The sequence below is a fragment of the Anomaloglossus baeobatrachus genome, chromosome 2 (genome assembly GCF_048569485.1).
Source record: "Anomaloglossus baeobatrachus isolate aAnoBae1 chromosome 2, aAnoBae1.hap1, whole genome shotgun sequence".
Taxonomy (NCBI): Eukaryota; Metazoa; Chordata; class Amphibia; order Anura; family Aromobatidae; genus Anomaloglossus; species Anomaloglossus baeobatrachus.
In genome coordinates this window covers 202,307,715-202,335,283 of record NC_134354.1, presented here as the reverse complement: position 1 = coordinate 202,335,283, position 27,569 = coordinate 202,307,715, and the positions used below count along the sequence as shown (strand labels likewise).

At 51.0% G+C, this 27,569-nt stretch overlaps 1 protein-coding gene across 1 annotated transcript in view; it reads right to left on the bottom strand.

The window, feature by feature from the left end:
• The window catches only part of CAPZA1 (capping actin protein of muscle Z-line subunit alpha 1), a 118,556-nt gene that overhangs the window by 26,315 nt on the left and 64,672 nt on the right, over positions 1-27,569 (bottom strand). The window contains exons 7-8 of the mRNA XM_075335585.1: positions 6,880-6,958; positions 5,022-5,093 (exon numbers count right to left, since the gene is read on the bottom strand). Of these exons, the coding sequence (XP_075191700.1) occupies positions 5,022-5,093; positions 6,880-6,958 (151 nt within the window). The remainder of the gene's footprint in view (positions 1-5,021; positions 5,094-6,879; positions 6,959-27,569) is intronic.

Below are 27,569 nucleotides of genomic sequence, written 5' to 3'. Positions count from 1 at the left end.
GACTGGACTCGAATGTGCTTGCCCGTCAACAGGTGGTGAAAGGCTAAGAGAGCTAGAAGCACAGCTCTGATTTCCAGCACATTGATCGAGAGGGCTGATTCGGACGGAGTCCAAGTGCCCTGCACTCTGTGGTGGAGATATACTGCTCCCCAGCCGGATAGACTGGCATCCGTGGTGAGGATCACCCAGGACGGGGCCAGGAAAGGAGCGTCCCTGAAGAGAGAGGGGCCGAAGCCACCACTGAAGGGAGCCCCTGGTCTGTGGCGACAGTGGAACTGGGCAAAGGGAACCGCTTCCATTGACGCCACCATCTGACCCAGCACCTGCATTAGGTGCCTGATGGAATGACGGCGGGGCCTCAGCAAGAGCGCACCGCCAGTGGAGGGACTGCTGTTTGACTAAGGGCAGCTTCACAAGTGCCGGCAGAGTCTCGAATTGCATCCCTAGATACGTGAGCTTCTGGGTCGGAGTCAGAGTGGACTTGGGCAGAATGACAAGCCACCCGAATTGGACTAGAGTGGCGAGAGTGAGCGAGGCACTCCGCTGACAGTCTGCACTGGATGAAGCCTTGACTAGAAGGCCGTCCAGGAAAAGGGATCACTGCCAACCCCTGGAGGTGCGGAACCGCAACCACTGCTGCCATGACCTTGGTGAATACTCGAGGGGCCGTGGCTAACCCGAAGGGAAAAGCCACGAATTGGAAATGTTCCTCTCCGATTGCAAAACGTAGCCAACGCTGGTGTGAAACTGCAATTGGCACATGCAGATAGGCATCTCTGATGTCGATGGATGCTAGGAAATCTCTTTGGGTCATTGAGGCAATGACTGATCGCAGAGACTCCATGCGAAAATGCCGCACCTGAACATGCTTGTTGAGAAGCTTGAGATCCAGGATGGGCTGGAAGGAACCGTCCTTTTCGGGGACTAGGAAGAGATTTAAGTAGAAACCTCTGCACCGTTCCCAGGCGGGAACCGGTACAATTACTCCGTTGGCCTGCAAGGATGCCACGGCCTGTGGGAAGGCGGCGGCCTTTGAGCAGGGGGGAGTTGACAGAAAAAAATCTGTTTGGCGGGCTGGGTAGAATTCTATCCTGTAGCCATGGGAGATTATATCCTGCACCCACTGATCGGAGACGTGTTGAAACCACACGTCGCCAAAGTGGGAGAGCCTGCCACAGACCAAGGACGTTGCTGGCGCAGCCAGATAGTCAAGAGGAGGCTGCCTTAGTCGCAGCAGCTCCTGCGGTCTTCTGAGGACGCGGCTTCGTGCGCCAGTTGGGTTTTTGGTCCTTGGCTGAGTTAGAGGACGAGGCCGAGGGCCTAGAGGACGACCAGTTGGAGGAACGAAAGGAACGAAACCTCGACTGGTTCCTGCCCTGGACAGGTTTCCTGGTTTTGGTTTGTGGCATGGAAGTACTCTTCCCGCCAGTAGCTTCCTTAATAATTTCATCCAGTTGTTCACCGAACAGCCTGGGCCCAGCAAATGGGAGCCCAGCAAGGTACTTCTTTGAAGAAGCGTTTGCCTTCCACTCTCGAAGCCACAAGATCCTGCGGATAGCGAGAGGATTAGCCGAAGCCACCGCAGTGCGGTGAGAAGCCTCCAGCATGGCAGACATGGCATAGGATGAAAAGGCTGAAGCCTGGAAGTTAAGGCAACCATCTCGGGCATAGAGTCCCTGGTGAGGGAATGCCTCTCCTCTAGAAAAAGCAGAGATGGCTCTGAGAGCCCACACTGCTGCAAAAGATGGGGAGAACGAGGCCCCTGCCGCCTCATATACAGATGGCGGTCAGTGGAATCCTTAAGAGAGGTGCCATCAGCCACTGATACAACTGTCCGGGCTGAGAGTCTAGACACCGGAGGGTCTACCTTTGGTGAATGAGCCCACTCCTTGACCACCTCTGGTGGAAACGGAAAACGGTCATCAGAGCCACGCTTTGGGAAGCGTCTGTCAGGACAGGCCCTGGGCTTGGTCACAGTGGCCTGAAAACTGGAGTGGTTAAGGAACACACTCCTTGTTCTCTTAGGCAAGGTAAACTGATGCCTTACTGCCAGAGAGGGTTGCTCCTCTGATACAGGCGAATTGAGGTCCAGTACAAAATTAATGGACGCAATCAAATCACTAGCATCTGCGTCACTTTCGGACAGATCAATGGGGTACATGGAGGTAGCGTCCGAGCCCCCAGTAAAGGCATCCTCCTCGTCCTGCGAGTCAGCTCGTGAATCAGAGCCGCGGGACGAGGAAGGAGAGGGGACCCTGCGTCTCCTTTTAGGAGGACGGGGTCTGAGACCAGATGAAGAATCCTCTGTGAGCTTTGCTGAGCGAGCCGTAGCAGCAGAAGCGCCCTAAGAAGGGGGCTGATGCATGCTCAGCAGAGTCCGGGACAGCTGTCCCATGGAGATAAGGATTCTACCCAAGCCGGGGGTTCAGCCACCGGAGCCGGAGGGACCACTGGGGATGAGCCTCCAGGCTGAGGCACCACCATGTTAGAGCAGGCATCACAATGTGGTTATTTGCTCTGTACAGGCAGTACGAGCCTACATGCAGTGCATATTGAGTACAGCCTTGCTCCTCGTGTGAGACATGCTGCTGAAGTGGGGGCTCTGAGCCAGAATGACCCCCAGCAGAGTATATAAGCAGAGTATATAAGCAGGTCCACAACCGGAGGTTGTGGCTTGCCAGACCGTTTGACATTGGGACATCTCTGTGCCCTCTAGATCCCACAGCCCGGACCCCCAGAGAGATGCTGCAGCCAGCGCCGATCGCTGTGCAGACATGCATAAGAACGCTGATAAAATGGCGCCGGAGCGAGGAGAGGGGGCAGGGCCTACTCTAAGAGCGGGATCCGGAGGGTCAAGGAGATATACAGGGGAGGGAAACATTTCCTCAGAGAGGAGTGTCCCTCCCCTGTGCCGAACGGCCGCTGGGCGGAGCCGCACTGTCCCTCTGCATGATTGACATGCAGGGGCAGTGAAATCGAAACTAGGCCTCAGGCGAAGCCGGGGCCTAAATTTAACGATGCGGCCGGCGCGCAGGCACCATCGGCGCGGTTCTCAGGTGAAAACCAGAGAACCGGCCGGAAATGTCAGAATAGATACACAGCCCACTCTCCCCAACAATAAAGTACAAGGGACCCCCCGAAAATAACGTCTCAGATACTTAGCTTGTGAGACGCAGAGTTTCCAGTCCCTGGGGATGAGTGCTCCGTCCGGCAGGATCCTGAAGGGCTGCGGATGGAGACCGGTCTCCTGCAAGGCAGGGAGAACCGTGCTGGCTCCCACTTCAAGCCAGGGCCCGAGGGATGTTGAAGGAGCGCGGCATGTAAGGCTCCAGCCATGAAATCAACCTTAACAACACCGCCGACACAGTGGGGTGAGAAGGGACATGCCGGGAGTCCAGGCTTGGACCCGCTTCTCTTCAAACTCTTTCCAAAAATCAAAATCAGACGAGAATGCATGTGTGGATGTGTGCCTCCTGAACACAAAGCATTGAACTGGCTATATTTGGTTATCCAGGGGGTGTATATGCTCGGAGGGAGGGGCTACACTTTTTAGTGTAGTACTGTGTGTGTCCTCCGGAGGCAGAAGCTATACACCCATGGTCTGGGTCTCCAATAGGAACGATGAAGAAAAAAGTCATTTCATTCTGAGATAGAGAAATAGACAGATGGAAGGATAGATAGAGTCCCTGTGAGCACATGCTGCATTTCTCCCGAGCGGTAATGTGAGTTCACATTACCGGCCGTGGGAAATGCCCTGTGGTTACCTCTGCTGTTTCGCTGCGAGGCTGCATTCAGCGCTGTGTGTCAGTCGCGGCTGGATGCAAGCATCGCAGGACATGGATTACGCCGCAGCGGTGTGTTTCGGCGGGGTTAATAAACGGGTGAACCAGAGGCTTTTTTGTGTTTTATTTAAAATAAAAAGGATTTTTCGGTGTGTGTTTTTTCACTTTACTTACGGGTTGATCATGTCAGCTGTCACATAGACGCTGCCATGATCAAGCCTGGACTTAGTGGTGGTGATCCGCCGCCATTAACCCCTTACATTACCTTGATTGCCACCGCAACAAGAAGAGACGGGGACACTCCGGTACTGTCGCATAATGCATGTGACACTCTCGGGGCAGCTGCGGCTGATATTCTCGGCTGCGGGAGGGGGGAGGGAGGCGGGGGACATTAACCCTGCCCCTCGCCCCCCCCCAGCCTGAGAATACCAGGCCGCCGCTGTGTGCTTACCTCGGCTGGATGGTAAAAATACAGCGGAGCCCACGTGTTTTTTTTTTTCTATATTTCCGTTTGCTTTCTATGTGTATTCTATGTGTCTGTGTTCTATGTCTGTGATGTCTGTGTGTGTCTGATGTGTGTGTGTTTACTCTGCTACGCTTCCTCTTCCTGTCATAATGACATCACTTCCCAGCAAACCGCAGGCAAGCGATGTACATTACCGGAGGTAAACCACGAAATACCGGAGGGAATAACGCAGGAAAACGCAATGAACCGCACAGAATTTGCTGTCTGCGTTATTCCCTGCGGGATTTCACGATTACATGGCAGTCAATGGAGTGAAATCCCGCAGCGACCTGCGGAAAAGAAGTGACATGCAATTGTTTTTGCTGCGGGAATCCCGCAGCAAAACATGCAGCTGTCAAATTCCGCCTAGTGCGCACAGGATTTTTTTTTCCCATAGGTTTTGCTGGTGATTCACTGCAGAGATGTTATGAACATTTTCTGCAGCGAAACATGCAGCAAAACCGCAGGAAATCCGCGGGAAATATCAGTAAGTGCGCACAGGGCCTAAAGATTTAGAACTTGACTGACACTGCGCCCTCTGTCTGCTAATCTGTTCCCACTATGAAGCCGGATCTGCTGCCATCCACTACGACAACAATGTATACAAGGGGATTTCAGAGCGGAGTGTGATATGGGTAGGCACAAATGGTTTCATGCAAGTTTTACATCCATAGTAATAGGCTGCCGTGTACCCAACTAACAAGGTACATATATGATCGTGTGTGTGTACTCACAGAGATTGTTATGGATTCCTGCACATCTTTATGGCTAACCAGCTGAACATTGCCATCTTCATAGTAATGGACCTGCAGAAAAGACAAGATGAATAAATCCTAGGCAGGTTATTGCTACCTACATTTGAGATAAAATAGGTTGTTAACAGACCGCAGCCGCCTATTGCCTTTCCTCAATATGATTCGGTCACCAGATATTGATGGCCTGTGCTATTCTAAGGCTATGTTCACACATTGTGTTTTTTTTTTCCGCACCCAAAAACCTGCTCTCTTGGTAGTAAAAAAGTAGCTTCCAAAAAGCAGGTTTTCTTACGGTGTTTTATTGATCTACAATATATTAGGAGTCAAGCACCATGTTTTTTTAACCCATTGCTTTCAATTGTGAAAAAACGCTGCAAAATTGCTGAAAGAATTCCCATGCTGCTTCTTTATAAAAAAAAAAACAAAAAAAAAAAAAAAAACAACAAAAAAAAAAGCAAGTGTGCATGGCATTTTTATAAGCTCAGCGTTTGGTGGTACTGTAAAAAGCAACTTTTTATTTGCATAAAATGCATGGAAAAAAAAAAAAACAAAAATGCACCAAAAAGCAAATCTGAACATAGCCTTAAGGGTGGCTTTACACGCTGCGATCTCGCTAGCGAGCGTACCCGCCCCCATCTGTTGTGCGTCATGGGCTGATCGCTGCCCGTGGGGCACAACATCGCTTACACCCATCACACGGACTTACCTTCCCTGCGACATCGCTGTGGCCGGTGAACTGCCTCCTTTCTAAGGGGGCGGTTCGTGCGGCGTCACACGGCAGCCGTCCAATAGAAGCGGAGATGAGTGGAACGAACATCCCGCCCACCTCCTTCCTTCCTCATTGTGGGCGGCCGCAGGTACGAGCTTGTTCCTCGTTCCTGCGGTGTCACACATAGCGATGTGTGCTGCCGCAGGAACGACAAACAACCTCGCTACTGATCAGACAACGATTTTTGGTAAATGAACGACGTAACACAGACCAACGATTTTTGACTCTTTTGCGATCGTTTAAGGTCTCTCCAGCCTGTCACACGCTGCGATGTCGCTAATGACTCCGGATGTGCATCACAAACACCGTGACCCCGACGATATATCGTTAGCGATGTCGCAGCATGTAAATGGCCCTTTAGGCTATGTGCCCACGGGACCTTGTATCCACACATTTTGTCGCAGAAAACCAGATAAATACGCAGGTTTTAGCGAGTACAAACACTCCCCATGTTATCCTATGGGACATGGGGAGTGCTATATCAATGATGCGGTATGTGCAGCTGCGGAATATGCTGCGGATGTCCCCCAGCCGCACAGAACTGCACGTCAATTATTCATGCGGAAATATCTGCGGAAATCCCGGCCCTCCACCATAGAGATACAGGTCGGGATTTCCGCAGGTAAGTCGCATGAATGTCCGCACGTTTACCGCAGATATTTCGCTGGAATCCCGCAGCTATGGATAGCTGTGGATTCCGGGGAGCAGCTGTGGGAAACCTGCGGACATACCTGTGGATATAGGTACAAGCTCCCGTGGGCACATAGACTGATCGGCTGCACAATGTTTACCGATCAGCAGACGTTTCAATGCCGGTATATACAGGAAGGTCACAGCATGTGATGAATACTGAGCAATCTGTAATACACTGCTCAGTGCACAAAGCCTATGATTCCCGGCAGTGCGAGACCAGTTTATACAGGATGACGCAGTAAAAAACAGTAACCTGGGTCTTCTGTAATAAAGCAACTTACAAAAAGTGGTTAGGGTTTAAGAATACATGTTTAGGAAATACATTTTAGGAGCCGGACCACCTCTTTAATGACTTTGTTCCCCCCCATTATTTACCTGAATCTTCAGCACGCCAACCAGCTGGGCAGTAGGCTGTGAAATGGTGAATTTCCACTCAGACCTCCAACGGCCATTCCTGAGGGAAGAAAACCATTAAAGAGATTGTTAGGCGGTTCGTAACGCAATTCCATCAGCCATCTGTGCAGAAGACGAGCCACTGGGCAAACACTTGGGGTACGTGCCCACAATCAGGACTCGCTGCGACAAATTTTTTTTTTACGAACCATATCACATTTGAAGAGACCGAGGGGCCTAGCTGAAAAAATACTCAAAAGTGTCACCATTCTAAAGAATGCACCCCTCAAAAGTGCTCAAAACCACATCCAGGACGTGTGTTAACCCTTTAGGGTACATGCCCACCATCAGGATCAGCAGCGTTTTGAATACAGCGTGTTTTCACAGAGTCCAAAACGCTGCACTGTACAGTACAAGCACAGTAGATGGGATTTATAAATATCCCATGCCCAATGTTTCTTTTAGCAGCTCCATAAACTGAACTGCGCTGGATTTCCAAGCAGCATGTCAATCTATTGTTGTGGATATGTTAGTGCTCTGAGGAAAAGGACACCGTAAAATTACGCTGCATCCAGAATCCCGATCGCGGGCACAGACAGTGCATTCTCCCGGCCAGGATACCAGAGTCTCCGGTTAACAAATTATGCTGCGTCAAGAACGCTCTCTCATCCGGATCGTGGGCATTAAGCCTTCGGTGCTTCTCAAGAACAAAAGCAATGTGGAATGAAAAAAAATTAAAAATTTTAAAAAATTTTTTCCACAATGTTGCTTTAACAACAAATTTTCCATTGTCACAAGGGTAACAGCATAAATTGGACCATACAATTTGTTGTCAAATTTATCTTGAGTACACAGATATGCCATATGTGGTGGAAAGTTACTGTTTGGGGGCATGGAAGGGCTCAGAACGTAAAGAGCGCCATTTGAATTTTGGAATGCAAAATTGGGTGGAATAGATTGCGGACACCATGTCACATTCGAAGATCCCCTGACATAGCAAAACAGCAGAAACCCCCACAAGTGACCCCAATTTGGAAGCTACATCTCTTGTAGAATTAATCTAGGGGGCTCAGTGAGCATTTTTAACCCTCAGACAATTCACAGAATTGTATAACATCGGGCTGGTAAATAAAAAAAAATATATTTTTTAATATAAATTTTCTCTGGCCCCAAGTTTTTAATTGTCAAAAGGGTAAGACCCCATGCACACGGGGAATATTTGGTGAGTTTTTTTTCACAGCGGTATTTGTAAGCCAAAACAAGGAGTGCGTAAAAATACAGGAGTGGTGCCCGTGTTTCTATTATACTTTTCATGACTGCTCCACTCCTGGTTTTGGCTAACGAATACTGAGGTAAAACAACTCACCAAAAACTCAATGTGTGCACATGGCCTCATAGGAGAATCCGGATTACGCCAATACACCTAATGTGGTTGAATACTACTTTTGAGGAACAGTACAAAGGTCCGAAGAGAATGAGCGCCATATTGGAGTTCAGATTTTGTTATAATGGTTTGCGGGTGCCATGTCACATTGGCAGAGCCCCTGAGGTACCAGAAATCAGACTCCCCATAAGTGACCCCACTTTACAAACTATACCCCTCAATGATTTTATCAGGGGTGCAGTGAGCATGTTGACACCACGTGCCTTACAGAATTTTTTTTTTACCATTGGGCAGTGAAGAATGAATAATTACATTTTTACCACTAAAATTTTGTTTTAGCTCCATGTTTTTAATTTTTATAAGGACTTATAAGAAAAACTACCACATAGTTTGTTGTGCAATATCTCCTGAGTGCACCAACACCCTACATGTAATAATGAACTACTTTTCAGACTCAGTGGAAAGCTCAGAAGGGAAGAAACCAGGGCTGTGGAGTCGGAGTCGTGGAGTCGGAGTCGGAGCTCATTTTGGTGGAGTCGGAGTCGGTATAAAATGCACCGACTCCGACTCCTAAAATATATAATAAATTGGGGACAGGAGTGCAATGCAGAATGTGCTGAATATTTTACTAAATAACAACATTTAGTATAATGCTTATATTGAAGTGAAAAATTTATTGTAGTACAATGTGAACATCAGACATTTAATTGTTTTTATGATACAATAATCAAGATATTTGGATAGAACATAAAATATTTATTGGAATACAACTTTAGAACACAAAAAAACTAATAAATTGTAAATATGTAATATATATAATATATATATATATACAGTGTATATACACACACACACAAGATATATATGTAATCTACTGTATATTACATAGTGTATTACATATTTACAATTTATTACAGTTTTTTGTGTTCTAAAGTTGTATTCCAATAAATATATTTTATGTTCTATCCAAATATCTTGATTATTGTATCATAAAAATTATTAAATGTCTGATGTTCACATACACATATTCATGTACTACAATAAATTTTTCACCTAACTATAAGCAATATATGTAGGAGTCGGAGTCGGAGCCGGAGTCGGAGTCGGAGCCGGAGTCGGTGCAAGAGAATTTGAGGAGTCGGAGTCGGAGTCGGAGTCGAAGGTTTGGCTTACCGACTCCACAGCCCTGGAAGAAACGCCATATTATAGTGCAGATTTAGCTGTTTTGCAGTTGCCATGTCACTTTAGCAGGGCCCCTGAAGTGCCAGAACAGAAGAAATCCCCCCACCCACAAGTGGACCCATTTTACAAACAAAACCTCTCAATTTTTCTAAGGGTGCAGCGATCACATACCACAGGTTGTCACAGAATTTTGTACCATTGGGCGGTAAAAAAAAAAACTTCAATTTTTACCACAAAAAAAAATGTTTTAGCCCCAAATTTTAAGATTTTGCCACGGGGAAATGGGAAAACTGCACCAAACTTTGTCGCACAAATTTCTGCCGAGCTTGGCAATACCCCATAGGAAGCTGTACAGTACTACTTCGCCATACGGTGAAACTCTAGAGGGAAGGAGCGCTATTGACTTGGAGCACAGATTTTCCTAGAATATTGTTTCCAGATGACATTCAGAGCCCTGAAATGCCAGAAGAGCAGAATCCACACCAAGTGACCTCATTTTGGAAATTACACCCCTCTGGGTACAGATATTGTAGAGATTTTCACTCCATGGCTGACTGCCAGAAACAAGCAGCAATGGATGTTGCAGAGTAAAAATTGCAAATCTTCAATTTAGTTCCAGTACATTGCACTCCGCTCGTGCTTCTGCAGACATGGACCCCGAAAATTAAGCAGACTCTTCACTATAAAAATACCAAATATGGATACTAAATGTAGTTTAGAACACTGCAAGGCTAAGAAGGGATGGGGACATTTGGAAGTACAGAATTTGCTGGATTTCTTTTGGGGGCAATCATTTCACTTTTCCAAAGCCTTTGTCTTACCAGTAAAATGGAAACTCCCTAAACTTCCATTAACAGATGATGGACCTGAATGAGGACTTTTTTTATGAGTTGAGTTAAAGTTTTTATTCGGAACATTTTACAGAAAAATTTTAATCACCTTTATCATGCGCTTTACACTGAGCACTTACAACGGGGTATCCATCTAACTCTCCAAATTACGATGAAATGCCAGAGGGACCCACTCACTATAATGAGGCAGCAGTGATACTTCGGACTCTGCCGGGCCTTTGTTCACTGGTGACTGTCAGAGGTGCACAAAACTGTGGTCGACCAATGTGGCGACCCTGAGGCTTCAGTCGTCACAGGGCATTGCTTTTCATTCAAAGTGCAATGCTTGGACTCGGGTGATGAAGGAGTTAATCACTGGTGTTGTTTTCTCACTTACAAAACATCTAGCTATGAGTCTACACTAAGGATGCTTTCCCATCAGCGTTTTTTCAAATGCAGCATGCATTTTTTTTGCCGCAAAACCGGATCCTTTACAAATGCGTGGTCATTTCAATGCATTTGCAATGGAATCGGGCCAATATGCGGTCATATGCAGCACACACTGAATCTGTTTTGCAGTATTTTACAGTGTTTCAAAAACGCTACTTGTTGTGTTTTTGACCTGTCAAAATACTGCATCTCACCGGATCCTTCATATTGCAACGGTACCTGTAATGTAGTTCAATGAGCGCTGGATCCTGCTGTACCGGAAGAATCGCTTTTGATAGGCAGAATCCAGTTTTCTGTACTGAGAATGCCCAGAAAGTAGTTCCTCCCCCGTGTTTTCTGATACAGCAGAGCTAGATCGATGACAGAAGGCCAGGATCAAGGAGGGGTGAGAGGAAGTAATTAAGTGAGTCCCTAAAAGTGTGTGTATGTCTAATAAAAAGAGAATTTTGTTTACTTACCGTAAATTCTTTTTCTTATAGTTCCGTATTGGGAGATCCAGACCATGGTGTTTAGCTTCTGCCTCCGGAGGACACACAAAGTACTACACTTAAAAGTGTAGCTCCTCCCTCTGAGCTTCTACACCCCCTGGAGAACCAGATCTAGCCAGTTTAGTGCAAAAGCTGAAGGAGAATAGCCACCCACAAGTAAAAACAGAGCAAAAACCGGAACAACCGGAGACTCTGTCAACAACAACAGCCGGTGAAAACACGCGGAACAAGAAATTGCCAACAGGCAACAGGGAGGGAGCTGGGTCTACCAATACGGAACTATAAGAAAAAGAATTTACGGTAAGTAAACAAAATTCTCTTTTTCTTTATCATTCCTATGAGAGACCCAGACCATGGGACGTCTCAAAGCAGTCCATGGGTGGGAATAAACAGAAAAACTAAGACGTAGGCAGAACCTAACTTCACAAATGGGCGACAGCCGCCTGAAGGATGCGTCTGCCCAAGCTCGCATCTGCCGAAGCATGAGCATGCACTTGGTAGTGCTTTGAAAAGGTATGCAGGCTAGTCCAAGTGGCAGCCTGACAGACTTGTTGAGCCGTAGCCTGGTGCCTGAAAGCCCAAGAGGCACCGACAGCTCTGGTCGAGTGTGCCTTGATCCCCGGCGGGGGAGGCACCTGAGAACACTGGTAGGCATCCGAAATGGTCGATCTAATCCAACGGGCTAAGGTCGGCTTAGAAGCAGAGAGGCCCTTGCGCCGACCCGTGGTTAGCACAAAAAGAGAAGTGCACCGCCTAAGAGCAGCGGTGCGAGACAGATAGAAACGGAGAGCACGCACCAGATCCAGAGTATGCAGCGCTTTTTCAAAGCGATGAACAGGAGCCGGACAAAAGGAAGGTAGGGTAATGTCCTGGTTAAGGTGGAAAGGAGAGACCACCTTAGGAAGAAAGTCCGGAGTCGGACGGAGAACCACCTTGTCTTGATGAAAAACCAAAAAAGGTGACTCCGAAGAGAGCGCAACCAAATCGGAGACTCTCCTGAGGGAAGTTATGGCCACTAGAAAGACCACTTTCTGTGAAAGACGAAACAAAGAAACCTCCCTAAGAGGCTCAAAGGGGGGTTTCTGCAAAACCGTGAGAACCAAATTGAGGTCCCAGGGATCCAAGGGCCGCCGGTAAGGCAGAATGATGTGAGATGCGCCCTGCATGAAGGTGCGGACCTGAGCCAGCTGAGCGAGACGCCGCTGGAACAGCACTGACAGAGCTGAGACTTGTCCCTTGAGAGAGTTGAGGGACAGTCCCAGCTGCAGACCGGACTGTAGAAAGGACAGAAGGGTCGGCAAGGAAAATGGCCAAGGAGGATGGCCGGAAGAGCGACACCAGGACAGGAAAATATTCCAAGTCCTGTGATAGATCTTGGCGGAGGAAGACTTACGGGCCCGAGTCATAGTGGAGATTACTTCAGGAGGGGTACCAGAAGCCGTCAAGATCCAGAACTCAAGAGCCACGCCGTCAATTTGAGAGCCGCAGAATTCAGGCGGAAAAACGGACCTTGTGAGAGAAGGTCTGGACGGTCCGGAAGATGCCACGGCACCTCTACGGACAGAAGGAGCAGGTCTGGGTACCAAGCTCGCCTGGGCCAGTCCGGAGCAATGAGGATGACTCGGCGGCCCTCCATTCTGATCTTGCGCAGGACTCTGGGCAAGAGAGCTAGAGGGGGAAACACGTAGGACAGACGAAACTGGGACCAGTCTTGAACCAGAGCGTCCGCGGCGAATGCCTGAGGATCGTGGGAGCGAGCCACGTAAACGGGAACTTTGTTGTTGTGACGGGATGCCATTAGGTCCACGTCCGGAGTGCCCCATTTGCGGCAGATTGACTGAAAAACTGCCGGGTGCAGGGACCACTCGCCACTGTCCACGGTTTGACGGCTGAGATAATCTGCCTCCCAGTTTCCCACGCCTGGAATGTGGACTGCGGATATGGTGGACTTTGAGTCCTCCGCCCATTGAAGGATGCGTTGTACCTCCAACATTGCCAGGCGGCTGCGTGTCCCGCCTTGGTGATTGATGTAGGCAACCGCTGTCGCGTTGTCCGACTGGACTCGAATGTGCCTGCCCGCCAGCAGATGGTGAAAAGCTAGGAGAGCCAGAAGCACGGCTCTGGTTTCCAGCACATTGATCGAAAGGGCTGACTCGGACGGAGTCCAAGTGCCCTGCGCTCGGTGGTGGAGACATACCGCTCACCAGCCGGATAGACTGGCATCCGTGGTGAGGATCACCCAGGACGGGGCCAGAAAGGAGCGCCCCTGGGACAGAGAGAGGGGCCGAAGCCACCACTGAAGAGAGCTCCTGGTCTGTGGCGACAGAGCCACTAACCTGTGCAAGGAGGAAGGCCGCTTGTCCCAACAGCGGAGAATGTCCACCTGCAGGGGACGCAGATGGAACTGGGCAAAGGGAACAGCCTCCATTGACGCCACCATTTGACCCAGCACCTGCATCAGGCGCCTGAGGGAATAACGGCGGGGCCTCAGCAGAGAGCGCACCGCCAGTTGGAGGGACTGCTGTTTGACTAAGGGCAACTTCACAAGTGCCGGCAAAGTCTCGAACTGCATGCCTAGGTACGCGAGACTCTGGGTCGGAGTCAGAGTGGATTTGGAAAGATTGACAAGCCACCCGAATTGGGCTAGAGTGACGAGAGTGAGCGAGACACTCCGCTGAAAGTCCACGCTGGATGAAGCCTTGACTAGAAGGTCGTCCAGGTAAGGGATCACTGCCAACCCCTGTAGGTGCAGGACCGCAATCACTGCTGCCATGACCTTGGTGAATACCCGAGGAGCTGTGGCCAACCCGAAGGGGAGAGTCACGAATTGGAAATGTTCCTCTCCGATTGCAAAACGTAGCCAACGCTGGTGTGAAACTGCAATTGGCACATGCAGATAGGCATCTCTGATGTCGATGGATGCCAGGAAATCCCCTTGGGTCATTGAGGCAATGACTGATCGCAGAGACTCCATGCGAAAATGCCGCACCTGAACATGCTTGTTGAGAAGCTTGAGATCCAGGATGGGCCGGAAGGAACCGTCCTTTTTGGGGACTAGGAAGAGATTTGAGTAGAAACCTCTGAACCGTTCCCGGGCGGGAACCAGTACAATTACTCCGTTGGCCTGCAATGATGTCACGGCCTGTGAGAAGGCGGCGGCCTTGGAGCAGGGGGGAGTTGAGAGAAAAAATCTGTTTGGCGGGCTGGAAGAGAATTCTATCCTGTAGCTGTGGGAGATGATATCCCTCACCCACTGATCGGAGACGTGTTGAAACCACGTGTCGCCAAAGTGGGAGAGCCTGCCACCGACTAAGGACGTTGCTGGCGCGGACAGATAGTCACGAGGAGGCTGCCTTGGCGGCAGCACCTCCTGCGGTCTCTTGTGGACGCGCTTTTGGGCGCCAGTTGGATTTCTGGTCCTTGGCTGAGTTAGTGGACGAGGCCGAAGGCTTAGAGGACGACCAGTTGGAGGAACGAAAGGAACGAAACCTCGACTGATTCCTGCCCTGGACAGGTTTCCTGGTTTTGGTTTGTGGCATGGAAGTACTCTTCCCGCCAGTAGCTTCCTTAATAATTTCATCCAGCTGTTCACCGAACATCCGGGACCCAGCAAAAGGGAGTCCAGCAAGGTACTTCTTTGAAGAAGCATCTGCCTTCCACTCTCGAAGCCACAAGATCCTGCGGATAGCGAGGGAATTAGCCGAAGCCACCGCAGTGCGGTGAGAAGCCTCTAGCATGGCAGACATGGCATAGGATGAAAAAGCTGAAGCTTGGGAAGTTAAGGTAACAATTTCGGGCATAGATTCCCTGGCGAGGGAATGCATCCCCTCTAGAGAAGCAGAGATGGCTTTGAGAGCCCACACTGCTGCAAAAGTCGGGAAGAACGAAGCCCCCGCCGCTTCATATACGGATTTGGCCAGAAGGTCAATCTGGCGGTCAGTGGAATCCTTAAGAGAGGTGCCATCAGCCACCGATACAACGGTCCGGGCTGACAGTCTAGACACCGAGGGGTCTACCTTTGGGGAATGAGCCCACTCCTTGACCACCTAAGGTGGAAAGGGAAAGCGGTCATCAGAACCACGCTTTGGGAAGCGTTTGTCAGGACAGGCCCTGGGCTTGGTCACAGCGGCCTGAAAACTGGAGTGGTTAAAGAACACACTCTTTATTCTCTTAGGCGAGGTAAACTGGTGCTTTTCTGCCAGAGAGGGTTGCTCCTCTGATACTGGCGGATTGAGATCCAGTACAGAATTAATGAATGCAATCAAATCACTAACATCTGAGTCACTTTCGGACAGATCAATGGGGTACATGGAGTTAACCTCCGAGCCCCCCGTAAAGGCATCCTCCTCGTCCTGCGAGTCAGCTCCTGAATCAGAGCCGCGGGACGAGGAAGGAGAGGGAACCCTGCGTCTCTTCTTAGAAGGACGGGGTCTGGGACCAGATGATGAATCCTCTGTGAGCTCCGGTCCTGAGAGACCCCTAGCAGCAGAGGCACCCTGTGAAAGGGGCTGATGCATGTTCAGCAAAGTCCTGGACAGAAGTCCCATGGAGTCAGCAAAAGACCGGGAGATAGACCTAGAAAAGGATTCTACTCAAGCCGGGGGTTCAGCCACAGGAGCAGCCTGAGAGACCACTGGGGGTGAGACTCCAGGCTGAGGCACCGCCAGGTTAGAGCAGGCATCACAATGTGGGAATATGCTCGGTTCATGCAGCAGGAGCTTACATGCAGTGCATACTGAATACAGATTTGGAGCCTTGCTCCTCGTGTGAGACATGCTGCTGGAGTGGGGGCTCTGCCAGAGAATGAACCCCAGAGAGTATAATCAGAGGTCCACAACCGGAGACCGGTTGTGGCTTACCAGACCGCTGGAGCGGTGTTGTGTGCCCTCCAGATCCCGAAACCCGGACCCCCAAGCACAGCAACTCAGCAGAGATGCTGCAGACCAGCGCTGCAATGCAGAGAGAACGCTGAGAAAACGGCCGCCGGAGCGAAGAGAGGGGGCGGGACTTGCTGAGGAGCGGGATCTGGAGGGTCATAGAGACCTACAGGGGAGAGGACACACACTGCAGTGGGGAGTGTCCCTCCCCTGTGCAGAACGGCCGCCGGGCGGAGCCGAGCCAGTTTCTCTGCATGAGTGACATGCGAGGGCAGTGAAGCCGAAACTAGGCCTCCGGCGAAGCCGGAGCCTAAACTTGAGCGGCGCGGCCGGCGCGAAGGCACCATCAGCGCGGTTCTCAGGCGACAGCCAGGGAACCCGCCGGAAATGTCATAAAACACAATCAGCACACTCTCCCACAACAATAAAGTACAGGGACCCCCAATATATAAATGTCTCAGGTACTTAGCTTGCTGAGACGCAGGGTTCCAAGTCCCTGGGGATGAGTGCTCCGGTCCAGCAGGGTCCTGAAGGGCTGCGGATGGAGACCGGTCTCCTGCCAAGCATGGAGACAGTGCTGGCTCCCACTTCAAGCCAGAGCCCAGGAGGGATGGTGAAGGAGCGCGGCATGTAAGGCTCCAGCCTTGGAATCAACCTTAACAACACCGCCGACACAGTGGGGTGAGAAGGGACATGCCGGGAGTCCAGACTTGGACCCGCTTTTCTTCAAACTCTTTCCAAAAATCAAAAATCAGATGAGAATGCATGTGTGGATGTATGCCTCCTGAACACAAAGCGATAAACTGGCTAGATCTGGTTCTCCAGGGGGTGTATAAGCTCAGAGGGAGGAGCTACACTTTTAAGTGTAGTACTTTGTGTGTCCTCTGGAGGCAGAAGCTAAACAGCATGGTCTGAGTCTCCCATAGGAACGATAAAGAAAGTATGTTTCCTCTGTGTGGTCTTTTTAACCCTTTATTGGAGATTCTTAATGGCCGGGTCAAACTTGGCCTGACATTAAGAATCTCAGGCTTTATATCAGCTGGTAAAACAAAGCTGGTATTAACCCCTTATTACCCAGCGTGCCACTCGGCACCAGGGCCAATGGAAGAGTTGGATACAGCGCCAGAAGATGGCGCTTCTATGAAAGCGCCATTTTCTGGGGCGGCTGCGGACTGCAATTCGCAGTGGGGGGCCCAGAAAGCTTGGGCCACCCGGCACTGCAAATTCCAATCCCTAGTTGTACCTGGCTGGACACAAAAAATGGGCGAAGCCAAAGTCTTTTTTTTTTTATTTCATGAAATAATTAAAAAAGGGCATCCCTATACTTTTAGTTGCCGACCGGGTACAAACAGGCAGCTGGGGGTTTGGAACAGTCCGTACCTGCCTGCTGTACCTGGCTAGCATACAAAAATATGGCAAAGCCCACATTTTTTTTTTTAGTTTTTGGGCAAAAAAAAAAAAAAATAAAAAAAAAAAAAAAAAAGGGGCTTCCCTAGATTGTCTATTGCCAGTGCAGGTAACACTAAGCAGTGGGGGTTAGCAGCCAGTAGCTACTTGGGTTACCCTTAGCAATAGAAAATGCAGCACGAACCCACTTTTTTTTTACCCCTAACCCTAGGGTTAGGGTTATTGTGTTAGGGTTTTTTTTGTTTTTTTTTTTATTTTTTTAAAGAAAAAAAAAAATCGACATGGGCTTCACCCATCGAGCACCTGAGCATTTTACTGCTCACTAATCCCTACTCCAGACCACACAGCCAGCATAACAAGTAATCAGATCAGCTGACTAGTGTCTGCCAATTACTTGTTCTGGGTCCCGCTGCATCCATCGCAGCGTGTGCGGGCTGTGAGGTCAGCCCAGTTCGGCCGACACTGGAGTCAGCTGATCTGAACTCAGCTGACCTCACAGCCCGCACACGCTGTGATGGATGCAGCGGGACACAGAACAAGTAATCGGCCGACACTGAAGTTCTCAGCTGATCTGAACTCAGCTGAACTCCTGACCTCACAGCCCTCACATGGTCACAGGTGACCGGCAGCAGGCAGTGACTGCTGTTAACCTGCATCCATCGCAGCGTGTGCGGGCTGTGAGATCAGGCGGACAGCTGACTGCCGGACAGCTGTTCCATCGCCCTCATCCTCCCTGGGGATCGCTCCACCTGTGGAGAGCTGGACTATCTGGATGCATTAACATCAGCCCCAGAGGAGAGCAACATCTCGCAGCGGTGGATATTCCCTGGCCGCACACCACTGGTGGCTCTGCAAAGCATCCCCCATTCCCATCCAACACCACTCCTGGAGGAAAAGTTGCAGGAATGGTCTGCGGCGGTGATACCCCAGTCACCGCTGGAACCGGTGACACGCTTCCCAGGAACCCTTCACCCTCCTTCCATCCCCCCTTTACATCTTGCACCCGCTTGTTTGTCTTTTACATGTAACTGACGGGGCCACAGAGCTGGGTCAGGCCAGTCACAGCAACCTCACAAATCCACTGACCCGGTGAAGAGTAACCCCATAGGCCCCGCGAGGCGCTACATCTTTGTTAGAGGTGCACAAAACTATTGTCGACCATGCTTCTATACACCAGTGAAAAGAGATACCACCGGATCATAAGACAGATGTAGTCCAAGGTGTCTTCAGCTTTATTACAGTGAATTTTCGGTAGGGGGGGGGGGGGGGGGGGAAGGTCTGAATCACATTTTTCAGAGATTTACATGTAAACCTCAGTGTAAGCTCTAAGTGTAGAGTGCAAGATAAATGTAAGCCGAGCCTTACTGCGTTCTTTGGGAAAATGAACAAATCAACAGTATGGTCAAGAATTGGTTTTCTTTTTTATGATGCTCACCGAGTAGTGTACGTAATTAGACTGCTTTACTCTTAGGGTCGGTGTAATTTTAGCAATATCAGATTTAGTTTTATTTTAGACTTTTTTTTCCTATAGCTATAGTTTGAGAGGTATAATTTTTCTGTATGTCTGCTGATAGTCATGTGAAGGTTCGTTTCTGGAGGATGAATTGTAGTGTTTTTTTTTTAACCATTTTCAGGAACATAACATTTTTGAATGAACATAACAGCAATACAGGATTTATTTTATGACGTCCAGAATGTGGTAAACTGATCAGACCGATTTATTCCTCTTATCAATACTATTACAGAGATACCACATTTGCTGTTTCTTTATTTTGCCACTTTCACACAAACAAAGAGAATTTTGTTTACTTACCGTAAATTCTTTTTCTTATAGTTCCGACATGGGAGACCCAGACCATGGGTGTATAGCTACTGCCTCCGGAGGACACACAAAGTACTACACTCAAAACGTGTAGCTCCTCCCTCCGGGCTATATACACCCCCTGGATGACAATTAACCAGTTCAGTGCAAAAGCTGAAGGAGGACATCCACCCATAAGTAGAGATAGAGTAAAAATCGGAAAACCCGGAACCTCTGCCTACAACAACAGCCGGTGAAACACACGGAACAAGAATTGCCAACAGGCAACAGGGAGGGTGCTGGGTCTCCCATGTCGGAACTATAAGAAAAAGAATTTACGGTAAGTAAACAAAATTCTCTTTTTCTTCATCGTTCCTTATGGGAGACCCAGACCATGGGACGTCTCAAAGCAGTCCATGGGTGGGAATAAACAGAAAACTGAGAAGTAGGCGAAACCTAACTTCACAAATGGGCGACAGCCGCCTGAAGGATGCGTCTGCCCAAGCTCGCATCTGCCGAAGCATGAGCATGCACTTGGTAGTGCTTCGAAAAGGTGTGCAGACTAGACCAAGTGGCAGCCTGACAAACCTGCTGAGCCGTAGCCTGGTGCCTGAAAGCCCAGGAGGCACCGACAGCTCTGGTCGAGTGCGTCTTAATCCCCGGCGGTGGAGGCACCTGAGAGCACTGGTAGGCATCAGAGATGGCCGACCTAATCCAACGAGCTAGGGTCGGTTTAGAAGCCAAGAGACCCTTGCGCTGACCCGTGGTTAGCACAAAAAGTGAGGTGCACCGCCTAAAAGCGGCGGTGCGTGACACATAGATTCGGAGCGCCCGCACCAAATCCAAGGTATGCAACGCCTTCTCAAAGCGATGCACAGGGGCCGGACAAAGGGAAGGCAATGAAATGTCCTGGTTAAGGTGGAAAGAAGACACCACCTTAGGGAGAAAATCCGGAGTCGGACGGAGAACCACCTTGTCTTGGTGAAACACCAAGAAAGGTGACTCCGAAGAGAGCGCAGCCAAATCAGAGACACTCCGGAGAGAAGTTATGGCTACTAGAAAACCACTTTCTGTGAAAGTCTAAACAAGGGAACCTCCCTAAGAGGCTCAAAGGGGGGTTTCTGTAAGGCCGTGAGGACCAGATTAAGATCCCAGGGATCATAAGGCCGCCGGTAAGGAGGAATGATGTGAGATGCGCCCTGCATGAAGGTGCGCACCTGAGCCAGTCGGGCGATACGCCGCTGGAATAATACCGACAGAGCCGACACCTGTCCCTTGAGGGAATTGAGGGACAGTCCTAGCTGCAGACCGGACTGTAGAAAAGACAGGATGGTCGGCAAAGAGAACGGCCAAGGAGCATGGCCGGAAGAGCGACACCAGGACAGGAAAATCTTCCAAGTCCTGTGGTAAATCTTGGCCGATGAAGACTTCCGAGCCTGAGTCATAGTGGAGATGACCTCAGAGGGAATGCCTGAAGCCGTCAGGATCCAGGACTCAAGAGCCACGCCGTCAATTTGAGAGCCGCAGAATTCTGGCGGAAAAACGGACCTTGAGAGAGAAGGTCTGGGCAGTCCGGGAGATGCCACGGCATTTCTACGGACAGACGGAGCAGATCTGGGTACCAAGCTCGCCTGGGCCAGTCCGGAGCAATGAGTATGACCCGACGGCCCTCCATTCTGATCTTGCGCAGAACCCTGGGCAAGAGAGCTAGAGGGGGAAACACATAGGCCAGACGGAACTGAGACCAATCTTGAACCAGCGCGTCCGCTGCGACGGCCTGAGGATCGTGGGAGCGAGCCACGTAAACCGGGACCTTGTTGTTGTGCCGGGACGCCATTAGATCCACTTCCGGAGTGCCCCACTTGCGGCAGATTGACCTGAACACTGCCGGATGCAGGGCCCACTCGCCGCTGTCCACGGTTTGACGGCTGAGATAATCAGCCTCCCAGTTTTCTACGCCTGGGATGTGGACTGCGGATATGGTGGACTTGGAGTCCTCCGTCCACTGAAGGATTCGCTGAACCTCCAACATCGCCAGGCGGCTGCGAGTCCCGCCCTGGTGATTGATGTAGGCAACCGCTGTCGCGTTGACCGACTGGACTCGAATGTGCTTGCCCGCCAACAGGTGGTGAAAGGCTACGAGAGCTAGAAGAACAGCCCTGATTTCCAGCACATTGATCGAGAGGGCTGATTCCGACGGAGTCCAAGTGCCCTGTGCTCGGTGGTGGAGAAATACTGCTCCCCAGCCGGAGAGACTGGCATCCGTGGTGAGGATCACCCAGGACGGAGTCAGGAAGGAGCGTCCCTGTGACAGAGAGAGGGGCCGAAGCCACCACTGAAGAGAGCTCCTGGTCTGCGGCGACAGAGCCACTAGCCTGTGCAAGGAAGAGGTCCGCTTGTCCCAACAGCGGAGAATGTCCAGCTGCAGGGGACACAGATGGAACTGGGCAAAGGGAACCGCTTCCATTGACGCCACCATCTGACCCAGCACCTGCATGAGGTGCCTGATGGAATGACGGCGGGGCTGCAACAGAGAGCGCACCGCCAGATGAAGGGACTGCTGTTTGACTAAGGGCAGCTTCACAAGTGCCGGCAGAGTCTCGAATTGCATCCCTAGGTACGTGAGTTCCTGGGTCGGGGTCAGAGTGGACTTGGGCAGATTGACAAGCCACCCGAATTGAACAAGCGTGGCGAGAGTGAGCGAGACACTCCGCTGGCAGTCTGCACTGGATGAGGCCTTGACAAGAAGGTCGTCCAGGTAAGGAATCACTGCCAACCCCTGGAGATGCAGGACCGCAACCACTGCTGCTATGACCTTGGTGAAAACACGAGGGGCCGTGGCTAACCCGAAGGGGAGAGCCACGAATTGGAAATGTTCCTCTCCGATTGCAAAGCATAGCCAACGCTGGTGTGAAACCGCAATAGGCACATGCAGATAGGCATCTCTGATGTCGATGGATGCTAGAAAATCTCCTTGGGTCATTGAGGCAATGACCGATCTCAGAGATTCCATGCGAAAGCGCCGCACCTGAACATGCTTGTTGAGAAGCTTGAGATCCAGGATGGGCCGGAAGGAACCGTCCTTCTTGGGGTCCAGGAAGAGGTTTGAGTAGAAACCTCTGAACCGTTCCCGGGCGGGAACCGGTACAATTACTCCGTTGGCCTGCAAGGATGCCACGGCCTGAGAGAAGGCGGCGGCCTTGGAGCAGGGGGGAGCGGACAGAAAAAATCTGTTTGGCGGGCTGGAAGAAAATTCTATCCTGTAGCCGTGGGAGATGATATCCCGCACCCACTGATCGGAGACGTGTTGAAACCACACGTCGCCAAAGTGGGAGAGCCTGCCACCGACCAAGGACGTTGCTGGCGCAGCCAGATAGTCAAGAGGAGGCTGCCTTAGTGGCAGCGGCTCCTCCGCTCTTCTGAGGGCGCGGCTTCGCGCGCCAGTTCGGTTTACGATCCTTGGCTGAGGTAGTGGACGAAGCTGAGGGCTTAGAGGATGACCAGTTAGAGGAACGAAAGGAACGAAACCTCGACTGGTTCCTGCCCTGGACAGGTTTCCTGGTTTTAATTTGTGGCAAGGAAGTACTCTTCCCGCCAGTAGCTTCCTTAATATTTTCATCCAGTTGTTCACCGAACAGCCGGGACCCAGCAAAGGGGAGCCCAGCAAGGTACTTCTTAGAAGAAGCGTCTGCTTTCCACTCTCGAAGCCACAAGATCCTGCGGATCGCGAGAGAATTAGCGGAAGCCACCGCCGTGCGGTGAGAAGCCTCTAGAATGGCAGACATGGCGTAGGATGAAAAGGCCGAAGCCTGGGAAGTTAAGGCAACCATCTCGGGTATAGAGTCCCTGGCGAGGGAATGTATCTCCGCCAGAGAGGCAGAGACTGCCTTAAGAGCCCACACTGCTGCAAAAGACGGGGAGAACGAGGCTCCTGCCGCCTCATATACAGATTTGGCCAGAAGGTCAACCTGGCGGTCAGTGTGATCCTTAAGAGAGGTGCCATCGGCCACAGAAACGACTGTCCGGGCTGAGATTCTAGACACCGGAGGATCCACCTTTGGGGACTGAGCCCACTCCTTAACCACCTCAGGTGGAAAGGGGAAACGGTCATCAGAACTACGCTTTGTAAAGCGTTTGTCAGGACAGGCCCTGGGCTTGGTCACAGTGGCCTGAAAACTGGAGTGGTTAAAAAACGTACTCCTAGCTCTCTTAGGAGAGGTAAACTGGTGTATTTCTACCAGAGAGGCTTGTTCCTCTGACACTGGTGGATTGAGGTTCAGTACAGAGTTAATGGATGCAATCAAGTCACTAACATCCGCATCACCCTCAGATAAGTCAATGGGGTACATAGAGGTAGCGTCTGAGCCCACAGTAAAAGTATCCTCCTCGCCCTGCACCTCAGCTCGTGAATCAGAGCCGTGGGACGAGGAAGGAGAAGGGTCCCTGCGTCTCCGTTTAGGGGGACGGGGTCCTAAAACATGTTCTGAGAGTTCTGCAGAGCTCGGAGCAGCAGAGGCACCCTGAGAAGGGGGCTGATGCATGGTCAGCAGAGTCCGGGACAGGTGTCCCATGGAGTCGGCAAAAGACTGGGAGATAGCACTGGAAAAAGATGCTACCCAAGCCGGGGGTTCAGCCACCGGGGCCAGAGCGGCCGGGGGGACCCCTGAAGAGGCTCCAGGCTGAGGCACCACCATGTTAGAGCAGGCATCACAATGTGGGTATGTGCTCGGTTCAGACAGAATGAGCTTACATGCAGTGCATATAGAGTACAGCTTGGCAGACTTTCTCCTAGTGAGAGACATGCTGCTGAGGTGGAGGCTCTGCAGTAAATAATACACTCCTATAGAATGACCCCCTGAGAGTGTATAATAAAGCCCACAACCAGAGGTTGTGGCTTACCAGACCGCCTTTTTTGTGTGCCCTCCGGATTCCACAGCTCAGACCCCCAGTGGATGCAGCAGCTGCAGCAGCCAGCGCCGATCAGTGTTAGAACGCTGATAAAATGGCGCTGGAGTGAGGAGGGGGGGCGGGGATTAGCCCAAGAGCGGGAATCCGGAGGGCTAAGGAGAGATACAGGGGAGGGAAACATCTCCTCAGAGAGGAGTGTCCTCCCCTCTGCTGAACGGCCGGTGGGCGGCGCCGCACTGCTCCCCTGCAAAAACTGACATGCAGAGGGACTGAAACCGAAACTAGGCCGCTACTGAAGCCGGGGCCTAGATTTTTACATGCGGCCGACGAGCAGGCACCCTCGGCGCGGTTCTCAGGAAAAACCTAGAGAACCGGCCGGAAAACACAGCAGAGTTACAAAACATACTCTCCCCTCAATAAATGTACCCGGGACCCCTGAAAAACGTCTCAATACTTAGCTTTTGAGACGCAGGGCCATGTCCCTGGGGGGGTTAAACGCTCCGTCCGGCAGGAACCTGACAGGGCTGCGGATGGAGACCGGTCTCCTGCAAAGCAGAGAGGACCGTGATGGCTCCCACTTCAAGCCAGAGCCTCAGAGGATGGTGAAGGAGCGCGGCATGTGAAGGCTCCAGCCTTGTAAAGTCAACCTTAACAGCACCGCCGACACAGTGGGGTGAGAAGGGACATGCCGGGAGTCCAGACTGGACCCGCTTTTCTTCCATATCTTTGAAATCAAAAATATTAAAAATCAGAAAATGCATGTGTGTGTGACCTCCTGAACACAAAGCATTGAACTGGTTAGATTGTCATCCAGGGGGTGTATATAGCCCGGAGGGAGGAGCTACACGTTTTGAGTGTAGTACTTTGTGTGTCCTCCGGAGGCAGTAGCTATACACCCATGGTCTGGGTCTCCCATAAGGAACGATGAAGAAGAAGGGAATTTTGTTTACTTACCGTAAATTCCTTTTCTTCTAGCTCCAATTGGGAGACCCAGACAATTGGGTGTATAGCTTCTGCCTCCGGAGGCCACACAAAGTATTACACTTAAAAGTGTAAAGCCCCTCCCCTTCTGCCTATACACCCCCCGTGCATCACGGGCTCCTCAGTTTTGGTGCAAAAGCAGGAAGGAGGAAACTTATAAATTGGTCTAAAGTAAATTCAATCCGAAGGAAGTTCGGAGAACTGAAAACCATTCAACATGAACAACATGTGTACACAAAGAACAACAGCCCGAAGGGAACAGGGGCGGGTGCTGGGTCTCCCAATTGGAGCTAGAAGAAAAGGAATTTACGGTAAGTAAACAAAATTCCCTTCTTCTTTGTCGCTCCATTGGGAGACCCAGACAATTGGGACGTCCAAAAGCAGTCCCTGGGTGGGTAAAATAATACCTCGTAATAGAGCCGTAAAACGGCCCCTTCCTACAGGTGGGCAACCGCCGCCTGAAGGACTCGCCTACCTAGGCTGGCATCTGCCGAAGCATAGGTATGCACCTGATAGTGTTTCGTGAAAGTGTGCAGGCTCGACCAGGTAGCCGCCTGACACACCTGCTGAGCCGTAGCCTGGTGCCGCAAAGCCCAGGACGCTCCCACGGCCCTGGTAGAATGGGCCTTCAGCCCTGAGGGAACCGGAAGCCCAGAAGAACGGTAGGCTTCGACAATTGGTTCCTTGATCCACCGAGCCAGGGTTGATTTGGAAGCCTGTGACCCTTTACGCTGGCCAGCGACAAGGACAAAGAGTGCATCCGAGCGGCGCAGGGGCGCCGTACGAGAAATGTAGAGTCTGAGTGCTCTCACCAGATCTAACAAGTGCAAATCCTTTTCACATTGGTGAACTGGATGAGGACAAAAAGAAGGTAAGGAGATATCCCGATTGAGATGAAAGGGGGATACCACCTTAGGGAGAAATTCCGGAACCGGACGCAGAACCACCTTGTCCTGGTGAAACACCAGGAAAGGAGCTTTGCATGACAGCGCTGCTAGCTCAGACACTCTCCGAAGTGATGTGACTGCCACTAGGAAGACCACTTTCTGCGAAAGGCGTGAAAGAGAAATATCCTTCATTGGCTCGAAAGGTGATTTCTGAAGAGCCATCAGCACCCTGTTCAGATCCCAGGGTTCTAACGGATGCTTGTAAGGAGGGACTATGTGACAAACCCCCTGCAGGAACGTGCGTACCTGTGGAAGTCTGGCTAGGCGCTTCTGAAAAAACAGAGAGCGCAGAGACTTGTCCCTTAAGGGAGCCGAGCGACAAACCCTTTTCCAATCCGGATTGAAGGAAGGAAAGAAAAGTGGGCAAGGCAAATGGCCAGGGAGTAAAACCCTGATCAGAGCACCAGGATAAGAATATCCTCCACGTCCAGTGGTAGATCTTGGCGGACGTTGGTTTCCTGGCCTGTCTCATAGTGGCAATGACCTCTTGAGATAACCCTGAAGACGCTAGGATCCAGGACTCAATGGCCACACAGTCAGGTTGAGGGCCGCAGAATTCAGATGGAAAAACGGCCCTTGAGACAGCAAGTCTGGTCGGTCTGGTAGTGCCCACGGTTGGCCCACCGTGAGATGCCACAGATCCGGGTACCACGACCTCCTCGGTCATTCTGGAGCGACGAGGATGGCGCGGCGGCAGTCGGACCTGATCTTGCGTAACACTCTGGGCAGCAGTGCCAGAGGAGGAAACACATAAGGCAGTTGAAACTGCGACCAATCCTGAACTAATGCGTCTGCCGCCAGAGCTCTGTGATCTTGAGACCGTGCCATGAATGCCGGGACCTTGTTGTTGTGCCGGGACGCCATTAGGTCGACGTCCGGCATCCCCCAGCGGCAACAGATCTCTTGAAACACGTCCGGGTGAAGGGACCATTCCCCTGCGTCCATGCCCTGGCGACTGAGAAAGTCTGCTTCCCAGTTTTCTACGCCCGGGATGTGAACTGCGGATATGGTGGAGGCTGTGGCTTCCACCCACAGCAGAATCCGCCGGACTTCCTGGAAGGCTTGCCGACTGCGTGTTCCGCCTTGGTGGTTGATGTATGCCACCGCGGTGGAGTTGTCCGACTGAATTCGGATCTGCTTGCCTTCCAGCCACGGCTGGAACGCCTTTAGGGCAAGATACCCTGCCCTTATCTCCAGAACATTGATCTGAAGGGAGGACTCTGTCCAAGTCCCCTGAGCCCTGTGGTGGAGAAAGACCGCTCCCCACCCTGACAGACTCGCGTCCGTCGTGACCACCGCCCAGGATGGGGGTAGGAAGGATTTCCCCTTCGACAATGAAGTGGGAAGAAGCCACCACCGAAGGGAGGCTTTGGCTGCCTGAGAAAGGGAGACGTTCCTGTCGAGGGACGTCGACTTC